Source organism: Aythya fuligula, chromosome 7 (assembly GCF_009819795.1).
Source record: "Aythya fuligula isolate bAytFul2 chromosome 7, bAytFul2.pri, whole genome shotgun sequence".
Taxonomy (NCBI): Eukaryota; Metazoa; Chordata; class Aves; order Anseriformes; family Anatidae; genus Aythya; species Aythya fuligula.
This window is the reverse complement of record NC_045565.1, coordinates 26449096-26466936: the sequence shown is the minus strand read 5'-3', so window position 1 is coordinate 26466936 and position 17841 is coordinate 26449096. Positions and strand designations below refer to the sequence as shown.

General features: G+C 37.4%; 1 protein-coding gene across 1 annotated transcript in view; it reads left to right on the top strand.

The window, feature by feature from the left end:
- LOC116491251 (VPS10 domain-containing receptor SorCS1-like) overlaps window positions 1-17841 on the top strand; it is a 289913-nt gene that overhangs the window by 194559 nt on the left and 77513 nt on the right. Inside the window, exon 6 of the mRNA XM_032191107.1 lies at window positions 12688-12752. Within this exon, the coding sequence (XP_032046998.1) occupies window positions 12688-12752 (65 nt within the window). The remainder of the gene's footprint in view (window positions 1-12687; window positions 12753-17841) is intronic.

Genomic DNA, 17841 nt, shown 5'->3' with positions numbered 1-17841 from the left:
TCCTGAAGTCACCGATTTCCAAGGAAATTACTTTGTGGGGATTCTCTCTCCAGTTCCTGATACTTTCTCTAGATCATACAGATTTGAAGGGATCCACCAGAAAACAACTGTATTGTGAAGAGAGTAAGGGCTATATATTCTTTGTGGGGAATGAAGGCTACATTCCAATATCTAAGGAGCGCTGAGTGGTTACTTTAACACAGAATGGTTCCAGGCCTGTCTAAATTGGGACATCACTAAGATCAGGAAGACATGAAGCAAAGGCTTTGGCATCAGGCTTTTGAGACTGCATTTACTTAATGTTGCTTCTTTTAACAGAGAAGGAACATCTTTAAAGGCTTCTAAAAGGATTTGAATGATTGATGAAAGCAAAGATTCATTTTCTGATTTCTCACTGATATTTAAATTGACATTTTACTCTGTTATGTTGGTTTTGTAATTAGTTTGTGGGTCACTCCAAGTCTTGTGAATAAACATCATTGGGCTTACTAGTTTTAGTTTTGAAAAGGCTCTGCCTGAAAATGCTGTCAGAGAAATTATAATGCAGCTGCATTTCTTATATCTTCATGCATTAATGCATTACTGATACATTTCTTATATCTGTTTGCAAGATAATTTTATTTTTTATTCACTTATTTTTGGTTGGTTTGTGAAAGATCCCCTCCTACTACCATCTTAGAGAAATTTAAGAACATTAAGACAATCTGTTGATGCCTTCTATATAACTCTGAGAAAACACTTTGTATAGAGACAACTCAGCTCCTTGTAGCTCACAGGTATTTTGTCTTCTTGCATCAGCTATTTCATGAAATGGTCATTAACATGAAAACAAGATCTTTGTTTCTTCAGAGCTTACCTGTTACCCTCTTTTCATTCTTCTATTTTCATCTGTAAGCGATACTCTGACATCCACACTTGTGATGGAAGAGATTGTAATATCACTGTGGAGGAACATATTGGGGTAGGGATGGAGGGAATGAGCAGAAAAACTCAAACCTATAAATGAGGTGACTGGAATTTTCTCAACTGAAAATGAAAAAGCAGAGGGGGAGGGAAGAAAAAGATATCTCTGATTCTCTACCTCATTAAAAGGTTGTAAGGACACATTTGTTCATGTATATGTGTTGGGCAGGCTTTAGTGAAAAGTAAAACTATCATCTTTAATAATTGCTGTAATTAGGGTATCTTATCACATAGCTGTTTGCATAATCTAGATACATGGAAGTGATATATTGAGGAAAGCGTAGTGCATTCAAACCTATGTACCTGATGGGAACATAAAAGGATCTACGATGCATACACCCTCAAGGCACTGCGGTTCTGCACTGTGTCAACATTTTTTATGTTTTTTATTATTTCTCTGGCAGGTTCTTGATATTTTGCTGTTAAATGTACTGTGACAGAAAAATGCATTAAAGTTAGAAAGGTGCTTAGTAATTCTGGAACTGTACTGTACGAAAATACCCTAATTGCTAGGAAGGAGTATTCTAAGCAATATTAGTTCAGCAGGGTAATACAGAAAAAACAAGTTGATGTACATGACTTATTGTTGATAGCATAGCTTTTCCTAATGTGGTCAGCATTAGGGTAAGAGAATGTAGTAGATAATAGTTAGTAAAGGTGGATAAATGCTTTATCTAAATGTTTCTCAGTTTATTTTTGTTGTACATGATGATTTTCAGCATACATTCCTGGAATTTTGCTGGCAAAGACTCTGGTTTGTAGTGAATGCAAATGTGAAGGCAATTGCCAAATCAATCATATTGGGAATTGCTTTTTTTTTTTTTTTTCCTGCTTTAAGTGGTCCAGTCAAGCAGTCAAAGCTCAGCAGCGATACCTTGTGACTAGCAAATCCAAACATTCAGGACCAAGGGTTGAAAAAAAAACACAACCTAGTCAATGTGCATACAGTTTGCAATGGCCAAAATATTCAAGCAAAAATTGATCATTAAAAACTAGATTTCTTTTTTCTGTTCATCTCATCAAGTCATACATTCAGCTAGAAATTATTTTATGAAGGTTAGTAAGTCAAGATATCACAATTAGATTTGGCATTAAAATAAATAATAATAATAATAGAAGTTTAAAATCTCATTAAAATGTATTCTTTTATTAAAATGGGAAATTTTCTGAAAAGATTCTCAACTAATTCTGATCATAACCTACATCTGAAAAAAAAAGTCAAGGAAAAAAAGTCAAATAATAAAATTGTCTTAAAAACAAGCATACAGTGAACAATGGAAAAAACCCAGGTAGCAAATTATATCAAGTTATAATCATTAGGTGCATCAGTGTTATTAATTTCTTTACTTATTTGGTTATTTCACACAGACAATTAAGTAGAAGAAATACAAAAGAAATATCCCATACTTTAAGAAGCTGACTGTCTTAGTCAGAGAAAAATTACAGCTCAGGGCTTTCATGCACTACATGGCCATAACAGATTAGAAATAAAAATGTCATAATGCATCTGATTTTTGATAGGGTCAGGTGTCCATGATATTAACGGTCCCCTAACGATGTTACTGTAGATATGTCAGTTTGGGAAAAGAAGTTGCTATGTCTCCACTCTGACTGTCTTGTGTTTTTCCGAGAATGAGAAGGAGAAGAAAATGGATGCAAAGTTTATAAAAAACAAACAAAACAGGCCAACTAACTTTTCCCCTCAAACAATACAAAGATAGGCATACACACTGTAAGAGAGAAAAAGATAAACTGGTAAGCAGCTGGGAGGAGAGATGAGTAGATAGGGCTATATTTGTGTTTCTTTTATGAGCAATGGCAAGGAAAGATAATCTTTAGAGAAGAATTATATAGTATATATCTTTTCTTTTCCAGAGGAGGTTAGAAACTGTATTTTAAAAGGTCTGACTGTGTTCATTGGAGCAGCTGAAAGAGCTGAAAATCAAGGGAAAAAATGTGTCAAAGCCCTGTAAAAGCCCTGTTAAAAACTCCATTATATTCAAGCAGTTGAAGCAAGCCTGGCAAACTGTCCCAGCATACTTGTCAGATCTTGGCTTCGTGAGATTTGCACGCCTACCCAGGTGGGCTGAAGCAATTTAAATGGCATGGTGTCTGGGCTGTTTACAAATGAGGCTGTGTATTGCTGAACAAGACCTTTTAATCACTGCAGGGCAACTGCTGGAGGCTGATGGGGAAGATGCCAATCAAAGGGCATTGTGACAGCCTGACCAGAAAATCATCTGCTTGATCTAACACAAAAGCCATACCCGATGAATTGAAGTGTACTAAAAAGTTAAATAAAAAAAATACATATTTCATAGCTTAAATACGGTGGAAATGAGTACACGCCAGATAGGCATGTCACCTATGACAGTTTTCAGGGAATCTGAATTAAGCAGCTGGCTGATAGGGACTAGTAAAAGTAGTGAATTTTGTTTGATTTCCCTGTTTTATTATTATTATTATTATTTATTTTTATTATTTATTTTTATTTTAAATTCCTTCCTGAATCAAACACCGCAAATTTACTTCCCATTGAAATTTGGCTTTGGGAGAAAGTCAGACTGAAGGTCCAAGCCTCTGTAACACAAGGTGCTGTTTCCTTGCTAATATTCTTTTTAGTTTCATGACTGCCAGCTTAAAGATACAGATGATCTAAAGGCTAGCAACATATTACAGCATACGGTCACCATTCAGTGTCCCAGAAACTTAACATTTTCTCACCAGAAACATCAATATAACACCCAGCCAGAGTACAAGGAAGCATAATCTCAGTTGGCAATGTTCATTAAAGATCCTAATGCTATTTCAAAGGGTTTAGTGAAAACCTCTGCTTATGGTTACCAGACAGCTGGACCCTGAAGTAGCTCTATCTTTTTTGCTACAAATGAAGGTTGAAACCTCTCAGATTTATGCTGGGAATCAGGATTTTATTCCTCTCTGGCTTTCAGACAGGCACAACCTGACAAGTCCCACATGGATCAGCAAGGAAAAAAGAAAAAGACATTCAGCATCATTTTCTGTTGCTGTTAAAAGCTCATTTAGATTCTTTGGATTTTTGATAAGTCATAGTTCTTAAGAAACTGAGATCTAAAATACACATCTTTCTTCTTTGGGCAAGGCTGAGAAAATTGCCCAAAGTCACAGGGCAGGGTGCTGATTAAACTCTGGTCCTCTAAGTCTATAATAAACATATCCTCTGGTCTCAGTAGTCTGTTGAGATAACTAGTTACTCAAATCAAGATTTGTCAGAGTAAGATATAACTCCTCAGTCTCGAAACCTTAGTTTGGCATAGTTCCACCTTGTGAGAGAAAGTGGAGAGAGTGTGCTCTTGACTTTTTTGATTTTTTTTTTTTATTTTTTTAATGAAAACTGGAAAAATGGGAGTAAAATAGTATATCAAATGTTATCCTAGAAGTAATAACTGAATAACATCTGACTCTGGGCCCCACCTCCATTTAGAGTCTTGTCCTTCCATTATGAATAGGGAGGATGGAGGAGAAGAGGAATATTCCACCTGAGTAAGCCTTTTGGGACTGAACTACCTTATTCTGATTGATACATAGGTTAGTGTATTTTGTTTTTCCTATTTCAGCTGGTTCATTTTAAAACAATCATCCAGAGTTACTTTATAAACGAGGACGGCCGCCCACAAGCTCTAACTTCTCTCCAGTTCTCCACTTTCTCCCTACTAAAGATCTGCAGAATTAGGCAGGCATCAATATACCTGGTTCAGAAGCTTCATTTGGGGGTTCCTCAGTAGCAGAAGCCTGAACTATGTCAGTTTTCAACAGGCACTGTACAAAGAAGCTGGTTTATTTGTATACACCTATAAAGGACAGCCCCTGAAGGAGAGTAAAACAGTGGCATAGTAAAGCTGGCTGTGGATTTGTTTGGATCTATGTCAGGAAGGTTTCACTGCTATTTTCTGTTGTATGGTTAATAAGAAGCATACTGTCTAAGCCGAGTTGACTTTACCCTCTTGCTGTATATGACTTCCTGACCCCCCTCTGGAGCATCCTGACTGGGTTGCAGCACTACAAGATATGAAAAACACATGTATTAACAGAGTGGGAAGCCATGACCCTATTAGACTGTACCATCAGGGAAGCAGTAAATCAGGTAGATTTGGTGCATGATATCAGGAAGCTGAGTTCAGAGACTACAATTACAGGGTATCTTCCTCCCCTCTCTTCAAGCAAGTTCCAAGGAAGATGATTTAAGTCTCCTGCAGTATGTGAAAAAGAGATGTAGGACAGGAGAGTCTTAAAATCATGATCTAATCCTGGTAACTAAATTTTATCCATTTACATCAGATTCTGTTTTTAAGACATTCCTCCCACCTGCGTTACCAGCAATGGATGCTTACCCTGCTAAGAATTCACATCCATCTATTTTAGAGTTATAGCCAACTTTCCCCTCCATAACTTTCCAAAGAGAGCTGTTCTGTGGCAAGGAAGGCTTGATTTGCTACTGTCCATTAAGCTGTGGGATAAATGAACATCACAGATGGAAGGTTATGGATATTATTTCTCTGTGGTTGCTAAAAGTGATGGTGAGAGTGCAAGTGGCCTGGAAATCACACCTCTACCTCTATTTGCCCACTCATCTATTGTAGTGTTGGCAGCAACAGACACCTGCATTTCTGGATCGGTGTTGCAGGGTGGGACAACTAAGAAGAGTTTATCTAGTTGGGATTTATTCATTGCATTGTTGTTTCCCATGAGCTCTAGATAAAAGGTGACAAACCAAGTAAAGCATTCCACAGGGTGGATTTGGCCCAGTGGCTGCCAGTTGAATTGCACAAAATTATATCATTTCACCTAACAGGACAACGTGAGAAAGAATGGTACAGAGATATAGCAGGGAAGATCTAATTAGATGATTATCAGGGGAAAATTTATTTGCCAAGTATAAAGAAGTGAAGTACTGATTTATGTCTGTCTGGAATCTGGTCTTTTGTTTCTAAAACATGTCATGAGAATAAAATGGTTAAGAGATGTAAAAGCTAGAAAGCAATCTCTAGAGAATGTTCATGGAAGAGTAAAATCTATACAACTTCATGTAATAGAGACTAAACTAAAGAAACCACAAGAGTTCCCTCTCTCACTAAACTCCCTGGGACAGATTCAATGCCTCCTGTGAGCAAAAAAGGAACAGAGTATGTCTGCAAAGTCCTCATGGAGTGAATTTGGTAGTAAAAGGAAAGGGAGCCTGGAGGACTCTCAGGTTCTGTTTTTATCTCTGCCACATAACTGTGTGATCTTGGTCAAATCAGAGAGGTCCCTGTGCTCTTGCCTAATCAGTGGAGTTTATCTATAAAGCTGAGAAGAAAAATTTTCCTCAACCCCTTTTCCTGACTTGTTCTACTGGTCTTGTACTTTTCCATAAGTCTCGAGTAAATCAGTTGCATGCAGGGAAGGTTACTTAAAGGTTGATTGTCAAGTATCTCTGGACAAAAAGCTCTCTGTTCAGGGCTGCATGTTACTATTTTTATGAATGGCAATTAAGACTTAGAGTGGTATAGAAGCATCAGTGGAACCAGTAAATGATGCTACCAAGGACTGCACAAATATCATCTGATGTTGCTGTTTGCACTCCAACCTTATAAACAAAAACCTGCAATTCAATAATCTGGAATAAGCTGTCACTTTTTTAACATGAAGTGGCACAATGTGTTCCAGAGGCAGTGGGGGAGCTGGTTTTGCATTGGTAAGATTTATGATAAGGAATTTGAATGAGTGCTGAGGCTAAAGGAAGATAAATCCCTAAAGGCAAATTCTACCAATAATTGAATTACAAAGCCATTATCATGTGCTGAACAGAGCAACTTTATGGCTCTATTGTGACAGGATAAAGCTTGTTAGAATATTTATGTTCATAGGACAACTTTGGCATAAAGATCTCTGAGAGCATGTTCTCTCTTCCACCAATCTGCTAATTATCTTTCCTGTGCATTGCAGTATTTGTAGAGAAGGAGATGTGCGCAAATCAAGGATGGGGTGCTGAACGTCGGGAGCCATCTGAAAATAACTATCACGCTAAGCACAAATTCACCTGCAGAATTCAACTGGCGTCTAATGGCCAGAAAGAGATTCAGAATAAGTTGTGGCAAGGTGGAGAGAGAGCACATAGACAAATGAGCATTTTGAATGACAGAGGGGTTAAACTGGATTTTCCAAGCTAAGCATCACATTTCTGTCTGGTATTGCTTTGCAGCCACTGTTTACCTACATTTAGTCAGTACTGATAACTCAAAATAGCCAGAACTGCATGGATCTCATTCCATCCACCTTAGTTGAGTCACACTGATATCTATCAGTTATCTACCATCCTTTTCTGAGTGAATAAGTGATATTTTTTATTTTATTTTCTTTCCTTTTTTTTGTTTTGTTTTGTTTTGTTCTGCACTTACTCATTTCATCTGAGATGTTGGAAAGCTGCATAGCATCTCTGACCCTATAAATATGAGTGAACTACATTTGCACCGGTAGAAGTGGTTCTGCCTGTGGAAAGGGGATAGTAGAATTTCTGTTCATAGAATTATACCATGGCTCAGGTGGGAAGGGACCTTAAAGATCATCTAGTTCCAACACCCCGGTCATAGGCAGGGATGCCACTGACTAGATCAGGTTGGCCAAAGCCCCATCCAACCTGGCCTTGAACACTACCAGGGATGTACATGTATTTCCAGCCTTTAATTCTTGGCCATTTTCATGGAGACTTCTCTAAACTAATGTTGTCATTTATTGCTGAGGTTAAAAGACATTTGAACTTTGCTGTGGGTGTGTACAATACATGGAATACATATGAAAAGTTTGCCATCATATTTCTTGTGTGTGTAGGCCCTCATACTGTGTCACTATGTCTGAAGTCAAGCATCCAACAGTAGAGGTATCCAAAGCTGATTTTCAGAATGCACATGGCAGTGAGATGGAGTCTTTATAGCCTGGTGCTTTGACTTTGTTTATGAAAAAGAATATTTTGAAAGTAATAGTTCACCATGTGGAAGTTTTTGCTGTCTTCATAGTGATGCCTTTCTGTAGTTCTGAGTGGTCTGACCGCCTTGCAAGCTTTATCTTTTCCCAGCAGCCATAAACAATTGCTTTTTCCTATAACAGTGAATAAAAAGGTGGAAGAAATGGAAACACAGGATAACAGGGGCTCTATTGAATTCCACAGAATCAGAGAATGGTTTAGACTGGAATGGGCCTCTGGAGGTCTTCTGGTCCAACCCTCCTGCTCTATCTGGGCCATCTAGAGCAACTTGCCCAGGACCATGTCCAGATGGCTTTTGAAGGTCTCCGAAGAGGTAGACTCCACAAACTCTCTGGGCAAGTTCTGTGGCTGTGAAGAGCTGACAGGCCTAGGAAGACAAGATTTTAGTAATATGTCAGTCAAAGATATGACAAGGGGTCAGTCACAACAGAAATATGCCAACTAGGGTTTGCCCTTCAATGTGCAGTGCCAGACTGCTTTTATTTATATATATATTTTTTTTCACCTAGTTCTAAAGCAGAGGATGATTCTGGGTCTTTTACTTGTTCTGCTTCTCATGGTGGATGTAGAATCTGCATTCTGAGCAATTACTGTGCTGCAGCCACTGATATCGATTTGCAAAGCTCTCAAGTGCAGATGACTACTTAGCAGACTTGACAGGAATTAAAATTTTAGAAAGCAGCCTTGTAATAGGACTGTTAGATTGTTACATATTTCATAATATGAGCATCTTCTGTAAAGGCAGGGGGGTCACTTATGTTCCTCTTGGCTTTTTAAAATCCTCATTTCCTAAAAGATTTTTTTTTCTCTTCTTCTTTTTCCTTTCAAAACTTCCAGACAGTTATACCAACAAAATACAAAAAAAAAAAAAAAAAAAATACTAATTGGAAAAATACAATGGACAGAAGGTGTTGCTAGCATATCTCTGGTATACTGAAGTTTCAGGGAGTATTACAGAAAGAGTGAGATTAAAGGAACAGACAACGGGCATGCTGGTATTTTACCATAAGTTGAAAACATAAAGAAATGCAAGAAGAAAAGTTTGTTGATGTATATGTGATAGATTGGTCTTAGAGAATGGATGCTAAAAGGGAAGAACAGAACCAAGAAATAAGAGAACAAAGTGCTACCAGCATAGCTAAAAAAGTTGCTCAGAATAGGGCATGGCAAGGCTTTTGCTGTTTATTTTCAGAGAAATACCTGAAAGAAATCAGTACTTCAGTGAGTCTTGGAGTATTTCTGACCTGTACCCCTGTTCTATGTAGGGTGCTTGGTTTATAGGCTGTTAAACACACAACACTTTTCTCTTGCTTATTTAACTTGCAAAGAGCACTTTGACCACATTGCATGGACTATGTGCACAAAAGGTATTGAAGTACAATGGGAAATTGTCTCAAGTTTGAAACATTGAGTTTGAGGCTTTGGGGTTATCTAGGGCAAATCCAGCAAGTAATTTTCTTCTTCCATGTGTAAGCTTGTATTCAGTGATCATTCTAGTTTTGGTAGAAGAACTTTTAAACCCAGTCACCAGTCAGAACTGGAATTTCCTTGTAATAAGTTATGTTTATTCATTCTGTTTCATAGTAATGCTTAACACAATTACTTAATGATACTCAGGCTTGGAGAATTTCATGGTGCTCACCTGCTAAGGATGATTTTTTTTTTGTCTTTTCCCTTTATTTACAGTCCATAGTTTATCTACAATTCATGTTTTTAAATTTAGGTAGTAAATATGTGCCGCAGGTGTGCTGCGTTACCTGCTTTGGGGCACTTATTTGTTCACATGTGGATGCCTGTAGGTATCAAGACATCTTATACTCATTGGAGAGAAACAGTCCATTCTAGGATGAAGTTTGTCTTCTCATGAATTTATGTCTAAAACAGTGCAGATGAACCGCAATACAAAACTGACTGTTTCTCTGCACTGCCTGCAGAGGTATTTGAGGCTGGTTAGTTCAGAGGTCTATAGTATATAACTGGGTAAAGTGTATATTTCTTTATGTGATTTTTCGGGTAGTACGAAGGGATACACAGAGCTACCATGGGACAAGACAGCATGAATGTGACATTTAAAATCTTCTGAACAGTAGGCCTTCAGCAGGATCTAGATGTGGGTAATATGTTTCTGGATAGCAGCTATACCAGTACATCTAATACTGATTTGAGAAAGTATGTATTTATATTTTGCCCATCCTTTGTAACTGATTATTCTTTGCTATCACTGTTGTCAGGCCAGTGTTATCATGCAAGGGCCTGACTGTGACCTTGTGCTGTCACAATAAATTAGGCCTGTTATATTGAAATGATGGAATGGGTGTTCTCTCGGGTTGGAAGAAAGATATATAGCTAAAGAGACGTGGATGTGATTCTTATCTCTAGCTCAGATGTTCTGCTTGACTTTAGAAACTCCCTTAGCTTCTCTGGGCTGTAGTTTTCTTCTTAGTTTCACATCACATTTCTAATTTGTAGGGGGTTAGACAATATCAAAAGAAATGAAGCCCTTGAGTAGAAGAATAACGTTTATCATGAGTCATATTTCAGCCAACCTTGTCCTGTCCATCCTTGGTACAATTGATGACTTAATTCTGCCTTGAGCTGAAGCTTCTGCAATCCTAATACTGGCTGTCCTAGCATGAGATGAAGTAATACACAGGTCACTACAGCTGTAGCCTTCTAACTTTCTGGGGTTGGTGGACCGAGATATTTATACATTACTGGTAAGACATTTCAGAGTTTGATGTAAATTATGGCTCATATCAGAAGTGGAAACATCAATGACAATCACTTTCCCTCTGTCAGTGAGATATCTCTTTTTTTTTCTTGTTGCCATAATAGATGCAATAGAAGTGTTTCTTGGGGTCAGAATAGAGCTGTGAGAAAGCAACTCTTAAAACACCTGACTGTAGGCTTGCAGGCTTTAACTAAGGCAACAAGTTCTTTGCTGAAAGAAAACCATTGTTGCATGTCTCTGAAGAGACAAAGTGTTCAAGTCCATGGAATATAATCCTTTTTTCTTTGATGAGTTCACATCCCCATAGGGCTGTGTCAGGTCAGGAGGAGGTGTGCACTGAAGAAGCTGAGCTGTATTATATGGAATAGCCCAGTTCCAGGTGTGCTTAAAGCCTGATGAATAAACAAGGATAAAAAGGAGATATGCCAAATTACAAGATTAATCCCTCTGTATTTTTAGGGCTGTTTGTCACTAGCATATATCTATCCTGAACTGTATTGTAACCATTAAGCCCAGCATTTTGACCCTAAATCTACTGATGATAGTAGGTGAAGGAAAAATGCCCTAGGAAGGTGATCCCTTCCCACACACTTGGTGTCAATCATCAGGAAGCAGAAATTTTAAATAAATGTTGATTGGTTAGGAGAAAAAAAATATGTTATAAGAGCTTTTAAAGATGGCAAAGAGGTGAAAGCAATGCTAGCTTAGACTTTTCTGAAACTTTCAAGTCCCCAGCAGAGGAGAACTGAAGGGAAAAAAAAAAAAAAAAAAGATTTTTTACTAAAGAATTGTTACAGATTTTGTCAGCGAAGCTAAGGATTAATCAGATAGTCTTGTTATAGTTAACATTTTTGTAATGGTTATTAGTTAATGCACATGATGATTAAGGACTAGAGCTGCATCTGATTGCAGTCAGTGGGAACTGAATTAAGGTCTAAATCACTGTTTGAACCTCATTTTTGATTTCCTGAAAAATAATGAGACTTTGAACAGAGCAACATCTAATTTGTCTATCAATGGAAATGAATGTTTATCTTCACTCATGCATCTATTAACTTGGAGGTCAGGCAGCTAACATGAAACTGTAGGTTTAACCCTAGGATTTTCTAGGATTATCGCTTGTTTGACAGGGCTAAAACTAGAAACAAGACTGATTGTCAGAGTCGCTACTGAGGCTACTTTAAAACAGAGTTGGTACCCACCTGCAGTCAGTAATGCAGTAATTCAGACTATGCATCAAACTAGTGGCTATTTGGACTCTCCCAGCAAGTTGTCAAGGCCACCAGTGCTGGTGAAGTGGAACATCAGCAAAGGAAGCAAAGCCTGAATCCATAAACCTCCTATTTGGTCAGTGTCTTTATGCTGTTACTTCTTAATTCAGAGTGAACAAGTGATCATTTTCTGAATCAATTTGACATTTCTTTTATTAATGGAACACTGTTTTTATTAGATCAGAAATGATAAAATGTCTCAGAATGAAATGGATTTTTAAAATTTATTAATTAATGAGGGAATATTGATCATTAAGAGTGTCAATTAAGCAAATGCGCATAAAATGTCAAATATAAAGGAACAGCTATAATTAGTATGCTGGCAAACACTGTTATCTCATCAATTAAAGTATGCTGTATCCCACCCTGAGCTGAAATACATCTTACCAATCAAACCAGGGGATACACTAGAAGGTCAGGTGCCAATGAAAAGAGAAACAAGTCTCCAGGTGGAGAGTAGAAATGAAGTAAATGCATCAAAAATAAAGAACTCGTAAGTACAACGGTATCAGTTCACTGAAAATGTAGATTTCTTTTTTTTTTTTTTTTCAAATTTTCAAGTTTATTTTATGGAAAACTCCAAGAGGCTTTTAAAATGATCAGCTTTTAATTGTAAGTGTGAGTTTAGGTCCAGCTAAACAGAATCATGTGAAATGAATGTCCCAGATATCACCTGTGGTATGTCTTGCTTTAATGCATTTGCATCAATCTGCCTCTTGCAGGTCTATGATGGGGTCCGGTAGAGAGCCAGATCTCGTGCACCTTGAGGCAAAGACAGTGGATGGTCGTAAGTACATCAGCTTCCTAAGACTGTGGTATTCTGCACTGCCCTCATATTCTTGTAACTACACAATATCATGATGGAGATCTGAGTATTTACTGATCCTGTCATTTAATATGAGGGGTTTGACTTGTCCAAGGTAAGTCTGTCAGAAGAAAAGTTGTTCCAAGATTGGAAAAAAAGTTGGTATTAACAGGCTGTGAAACAAGGAGATAATATGGAAAGGAAGAGTAGGTGATAAGCAGTAATTGAATCAGAATATACAGCATTTTTTTTTTTTTTTCTCTCTCTTTTTTTTTTTTTTTCCCCACATGATTTTTGTTCATAGGAGAAAAGTTCCTGTGTCACAGAGCCTGTCTGTTTGTTTCACACAAAAAAAATTGTACTATCATTTTGTACATAGCTGTACCAAATTGTTTCAGTAGACCAGGGATACTCTGCCTTAGGTACTACATTTGAAAACACCTCATTTCTCTTGCATTAAAAATATTTTAATGACCACCCTGAATGTATTCTTCACTGTTATTGTTTGTCCTGTCATTGTCCTTCACTTTCATCAGCTATTCTCCCTTCCTTTGCCACTTGAGGTGCTTTTCTCCATTCCAGCAGCTGCATTTACCTGCAACTCCAAAATATTCTCTTAATTGGCTGTAAATTCTCTCAGGCACCCTGAGCCACCCTCTGGCCTTTCCTCCTCCCACCCGTGCTTCCTCGAGGTTTTTATTTGAGCTCCCCTGCCTTTGCAGATCTTCTTCCATGGATTTCTTTTCCACAGCAGTGGATTGCCTCAGGCAGGCATCACACTAAAAACCTGTCTGGCATGGATCCTATCATTTTAATTCCATATTGTTTCCTCTGTAAATAGCAATTTTATTGCAACATAGCAAGCAGATTTGTACCGTTTCCAATATGTAAGTATTAATGATGCAGTCAATTAATTCCTTTAAAAAAGGATGAAATTCTTCCCTGAATTGTACCCCAAAATGTAGTGGTGTTACTTAAAATGTATATTCTCTCATTGGAAACTTTAAAACTGTATGAAAAGGTAACAGTAAGTAATAATTTTTTTTTTAACTCACTAAAATTCAGCATGAAAGAGAATTTTTTGGAAGATGAATTTTGAAAAGAAACAGTTGTGATAGAAATCATAAAGTTTTAAAGGTCTTTCAATTTCAGGATATGCAAGATTAGTAAAAGCGAAAGAATTTATTATCTCTATTTCTTATCATTTGTGTTCTCTGGTTATTATTTCTCCTCTCAATTTCACTTACCTGAACATGGTGGCAAGGCTGGAGACATGAAGCTTTCTATTTCTCAGGACACGTTAAATGGGAAAGAAAGATTCGAGTAGCACAGTGTCTAATTCAGCACAAAACATTAATCTTATAATGCAATGGGAATTTGAGGTCATTGAGACAAAGTGCTGCAATCAGTGTTTAAGGAGCTATGTTACGGTGATCCTTTTGAGGGATGTTCAGCTCACACTGGGTAGAGAAGATGCCATGCTCCAAACACCATGAATAGTCTTGTTTTAGTTCTTAACATGTAATAAGAACATTTTGCAGACCTGTAACACAATTCTGCAAAAGATTTATTGAGTGCTTAACAAATTAATATGCTTTAGTATAGGTCTTAGCATGCAAACAAAAAAATCAGGTAGATGAAACTGGCCTTGCTGGGGAGGCAGGCACGTTAATGAAGAATTATGGAATAGTAAATTATTGCTCATCAGCTGAGCTCTAGGAATTGATTCTGTGCACTTGTTTTGGCTTAGTTGAGAGGCTGCACGACTTACATTTCTCTGTTTAGGCAGTGAAGGAATTACTAATATAAATCCAACAGTGTTGTCCAACCTTCAGCCAGTGGTGACCTCCCTTGCAAACCAGCCATTGGGCTGAAATTTCTGCTCATGAATTAGGAGGTCCCCAGCTTATCAGGAATAAAAGACAGTAAGTGCATGCTGTGTTTTGCCAGTTCTTCCAGGGAGCACAGGTCACTGGCAGAGGACTGTAGGTCTTGGGACTTTGAGACTGAAGCAAGCTGAGAGTAAAAACATGGGGAACTCTTGTTACTATGACCAATTTGGTGTATTCAGGTCTCTTGGCTACTAGAGCCTTATTCTAAGTGCTAAATCTGTTCCTCTTTCCTGGAAAAAGTAACCATAACCCTCCAATTGATGAGCAAACCTTTCTCCTCTGGAATGAAGCTGGTGTGTTGCTGCTGGTAGGGTGATGAGGTAAAGTGTGCTGAAGTGAGAAAGATACATTTTTTATCAAGGTGAGGCAAATTTGAAAATATTATTTATTTATTTATTTAATGTATATTCTTGCATTTAGTTATTTATAGTTTGTTTGGGAGATCTCTTTTGATGGTTAACCAAGTGTAAAAATTCTATAAAGGGATTAAATTTGTGAAGATAAACTTGACAAAACAAGACAGGGAGAAAGAAGGAAAGAAAAGGAAGGTGGTGTGAAAGCAACCGCACAATACATACAGTAAAATAAAAGACCCAGAGGTGGAAATATAAGGGCTAAACAAAAACCTGCTTCATTCAGTACAAATAGGAAAACAACCTCACTCTTTTGCTGGCTTTTCTTTTTTTTTTTTTTTTTTTTTTCCCCAGCAGCAGAAACTGAATGCTACAACTGCAGCTTTAGGTGAAAGAAGGAGAAATGTCAGCAGAGTATGGTGTTAGCCCATCTCCCTGGCAGGGTTGCCTGAGAACATCTATCAGCAACAACTTTAGTATTGGGCTTTCCCTGTTAGAATACCAATAACTTGCTGTCTCTGCTCCCTGATTACGGTCTGTCTGTACATTTTATTTATTGTATTTATATACATAATGTAAAAGGTTTACAAGAACCAAAATAGGAGTCTCTTAGCAGGTATAAATCAATGCAACTTCAGTGGCATGTTGATTTACACTTGCTGAGGATCTGGCTGGCAGTGCTGTACCTGTGCTCACATTCTCCTTTTAAGTCCTCCTCATGATCCACTGATGAAACAGTAAACAAACTAGGATGCAGGTAACACTAAACAAACTGAGTAAAGACTGTACAATTAAATTGTATTGATGGAGGCAGATTTGCAGGGCTAATCATTGCTGTTCATGTTTTTAAACCTGTTGTGTAAATCTTGGACAGCACCAGACATATTTTCATTTCATCAAATGTCCAAATGAAGAAGTAATGTTTCTGTTTATTTTTTAAAGGCTTCAGGCACAATCCTAGTAAAGCTGGGATTGAGTGTACAGTAGGAAAAACTGTTTATTTCCAGTTGGAAGAAGTTCATTTGAACCTTATCTCACATTTCCATTTGTATGCCTGGGTTTCCCTGGTGTTCTGCTTAGGTTTTGGAACAGGAACAAAGTAAGCTGTCAAAGTCAGCAGGAACTGTGATATTTTTTTTGCCTGGTTTCAGGTCAAAACCCCAGTAAGACAAGTAAACCCCTACAGTTCTTAACCATGATAAGCTTTCCTTTGTTACATTCATCATCGTAGTCAGCAGGCAGAGTAATTGGTGAGAGTTAAATCCAGGTTTTCTCAAATGCAACTTAAGGTGCTTTCAGGATGTGTATAACTTAATGGTACGAGGGTGTTAGTTTTTAGTTAGTTTGTTTTTTAAAGAATAACCTCAAAAGACCCTTAATTAATGGTTTTATCTGATTTGAGCTAGGTAATATTACCCCAGCAAGGCTCAATTCAGGCTAATTGACAAGATATTTTTTTATTAGAGTGATCCTTGTTAAGTAATCTGGGCTGTTGGTAGGGATTAGGAAAATGGATTTCCTCAAGGCATTTGGAGACTAACTGGCCTTAGACTCTTAGGGAGTCTAAGAGTTTGTATAGGTGCAGGTCAAGAAAAACAACTTTGTTTGGTCAACCATCGTTTGCTTAGATGACTGCAGATGGATGTCAATTGATTTTTTTTTTTTTTAAATGTGCAGATGAAAGAAGCTAAGGAGCTTTCTTAAATGCTGTCAAAAAAAAAAAAAATATAGACCTCCTGATATTTAAAATGTACTTCTGTTTCCTTTTCTTCTTCTTGATGTACATAGCAACTTTCCTTAGTGAAAGGTAATTAAGGTACTTCTGTGATTGCAGGCAAGACCAAAATCTCACCTGTGGGCAGTTGACATGGTCTGCTTGCTGACCAGCAGGGGCTGAGTATCCTGCTCATGGTATCTAAATCACAAAGTTGTACTAGGACTTTAATTTATGTTCTCTCAGAATGTGGAAAAAACAAAACAAAACAAAACAAAAACTAAACAACAAAATAATCACTGCTGTGAGAGGAGAAAAAAAAGTAAAAAGAGTTAGCAAGTGGGAAATTTATTTACATAGTGCATTAAACATGTGCAGTGATTTTTTTTTTTTTTTTCTGATTTTCCTGACTGTAGCTGATGATTAGTATTTGTCTTGGAGAATGATTTTCTTTTTTCCCAATTATATCCTCATGATAGAAATGGTAAAGGATATACTTCCCCATTCAAAGAAAGACTTCTGACTCTGACATGCAATGAAGAAAGAGTAGTAGCAGGATAAAAACAGATTTGTGAGTTAGTTAGTAAATGGGCTCGCTCCAATTCATTGGTTTTCATTACTGGTTAAGTGCTTTGCAGTTGCTGAGCCCTCGAGAGTTGTGAATATATTTCTATATCATAAATGTTTCACAAATCAACATTCATTCCCAACAGATGGGAATGAATAAAGAACAGTCATGTTGTGTTTAAAAAAAATAAATAAATAAAAAATTGGGAAGATTAAAGTACGAGAACATTTAATTAAATAGTGGAACTCATCACTGGAAGTTGTGGTTGCTCAAGCTTTACCTGGACATCCAAGGCATATGGACAAATTCTTGTGATCTTTTCAAGGCTTCTCTTACTAGTCACTGTTGGAAATGGGTTACAGATCCGTATCTTTAAATGAGATATGGTACTACCATGTTCTTATGGTTCGTTAGTTAAAGGATCTCACTCACCCTTCAAAAAATCAAGAAATGATCCCTAATATCTAAGTTGCTTAGTAATGAACAGAGATACACCATAGTAAACCTGGAAGACCAACAAGCATTGTATGGATACTCTGTATAA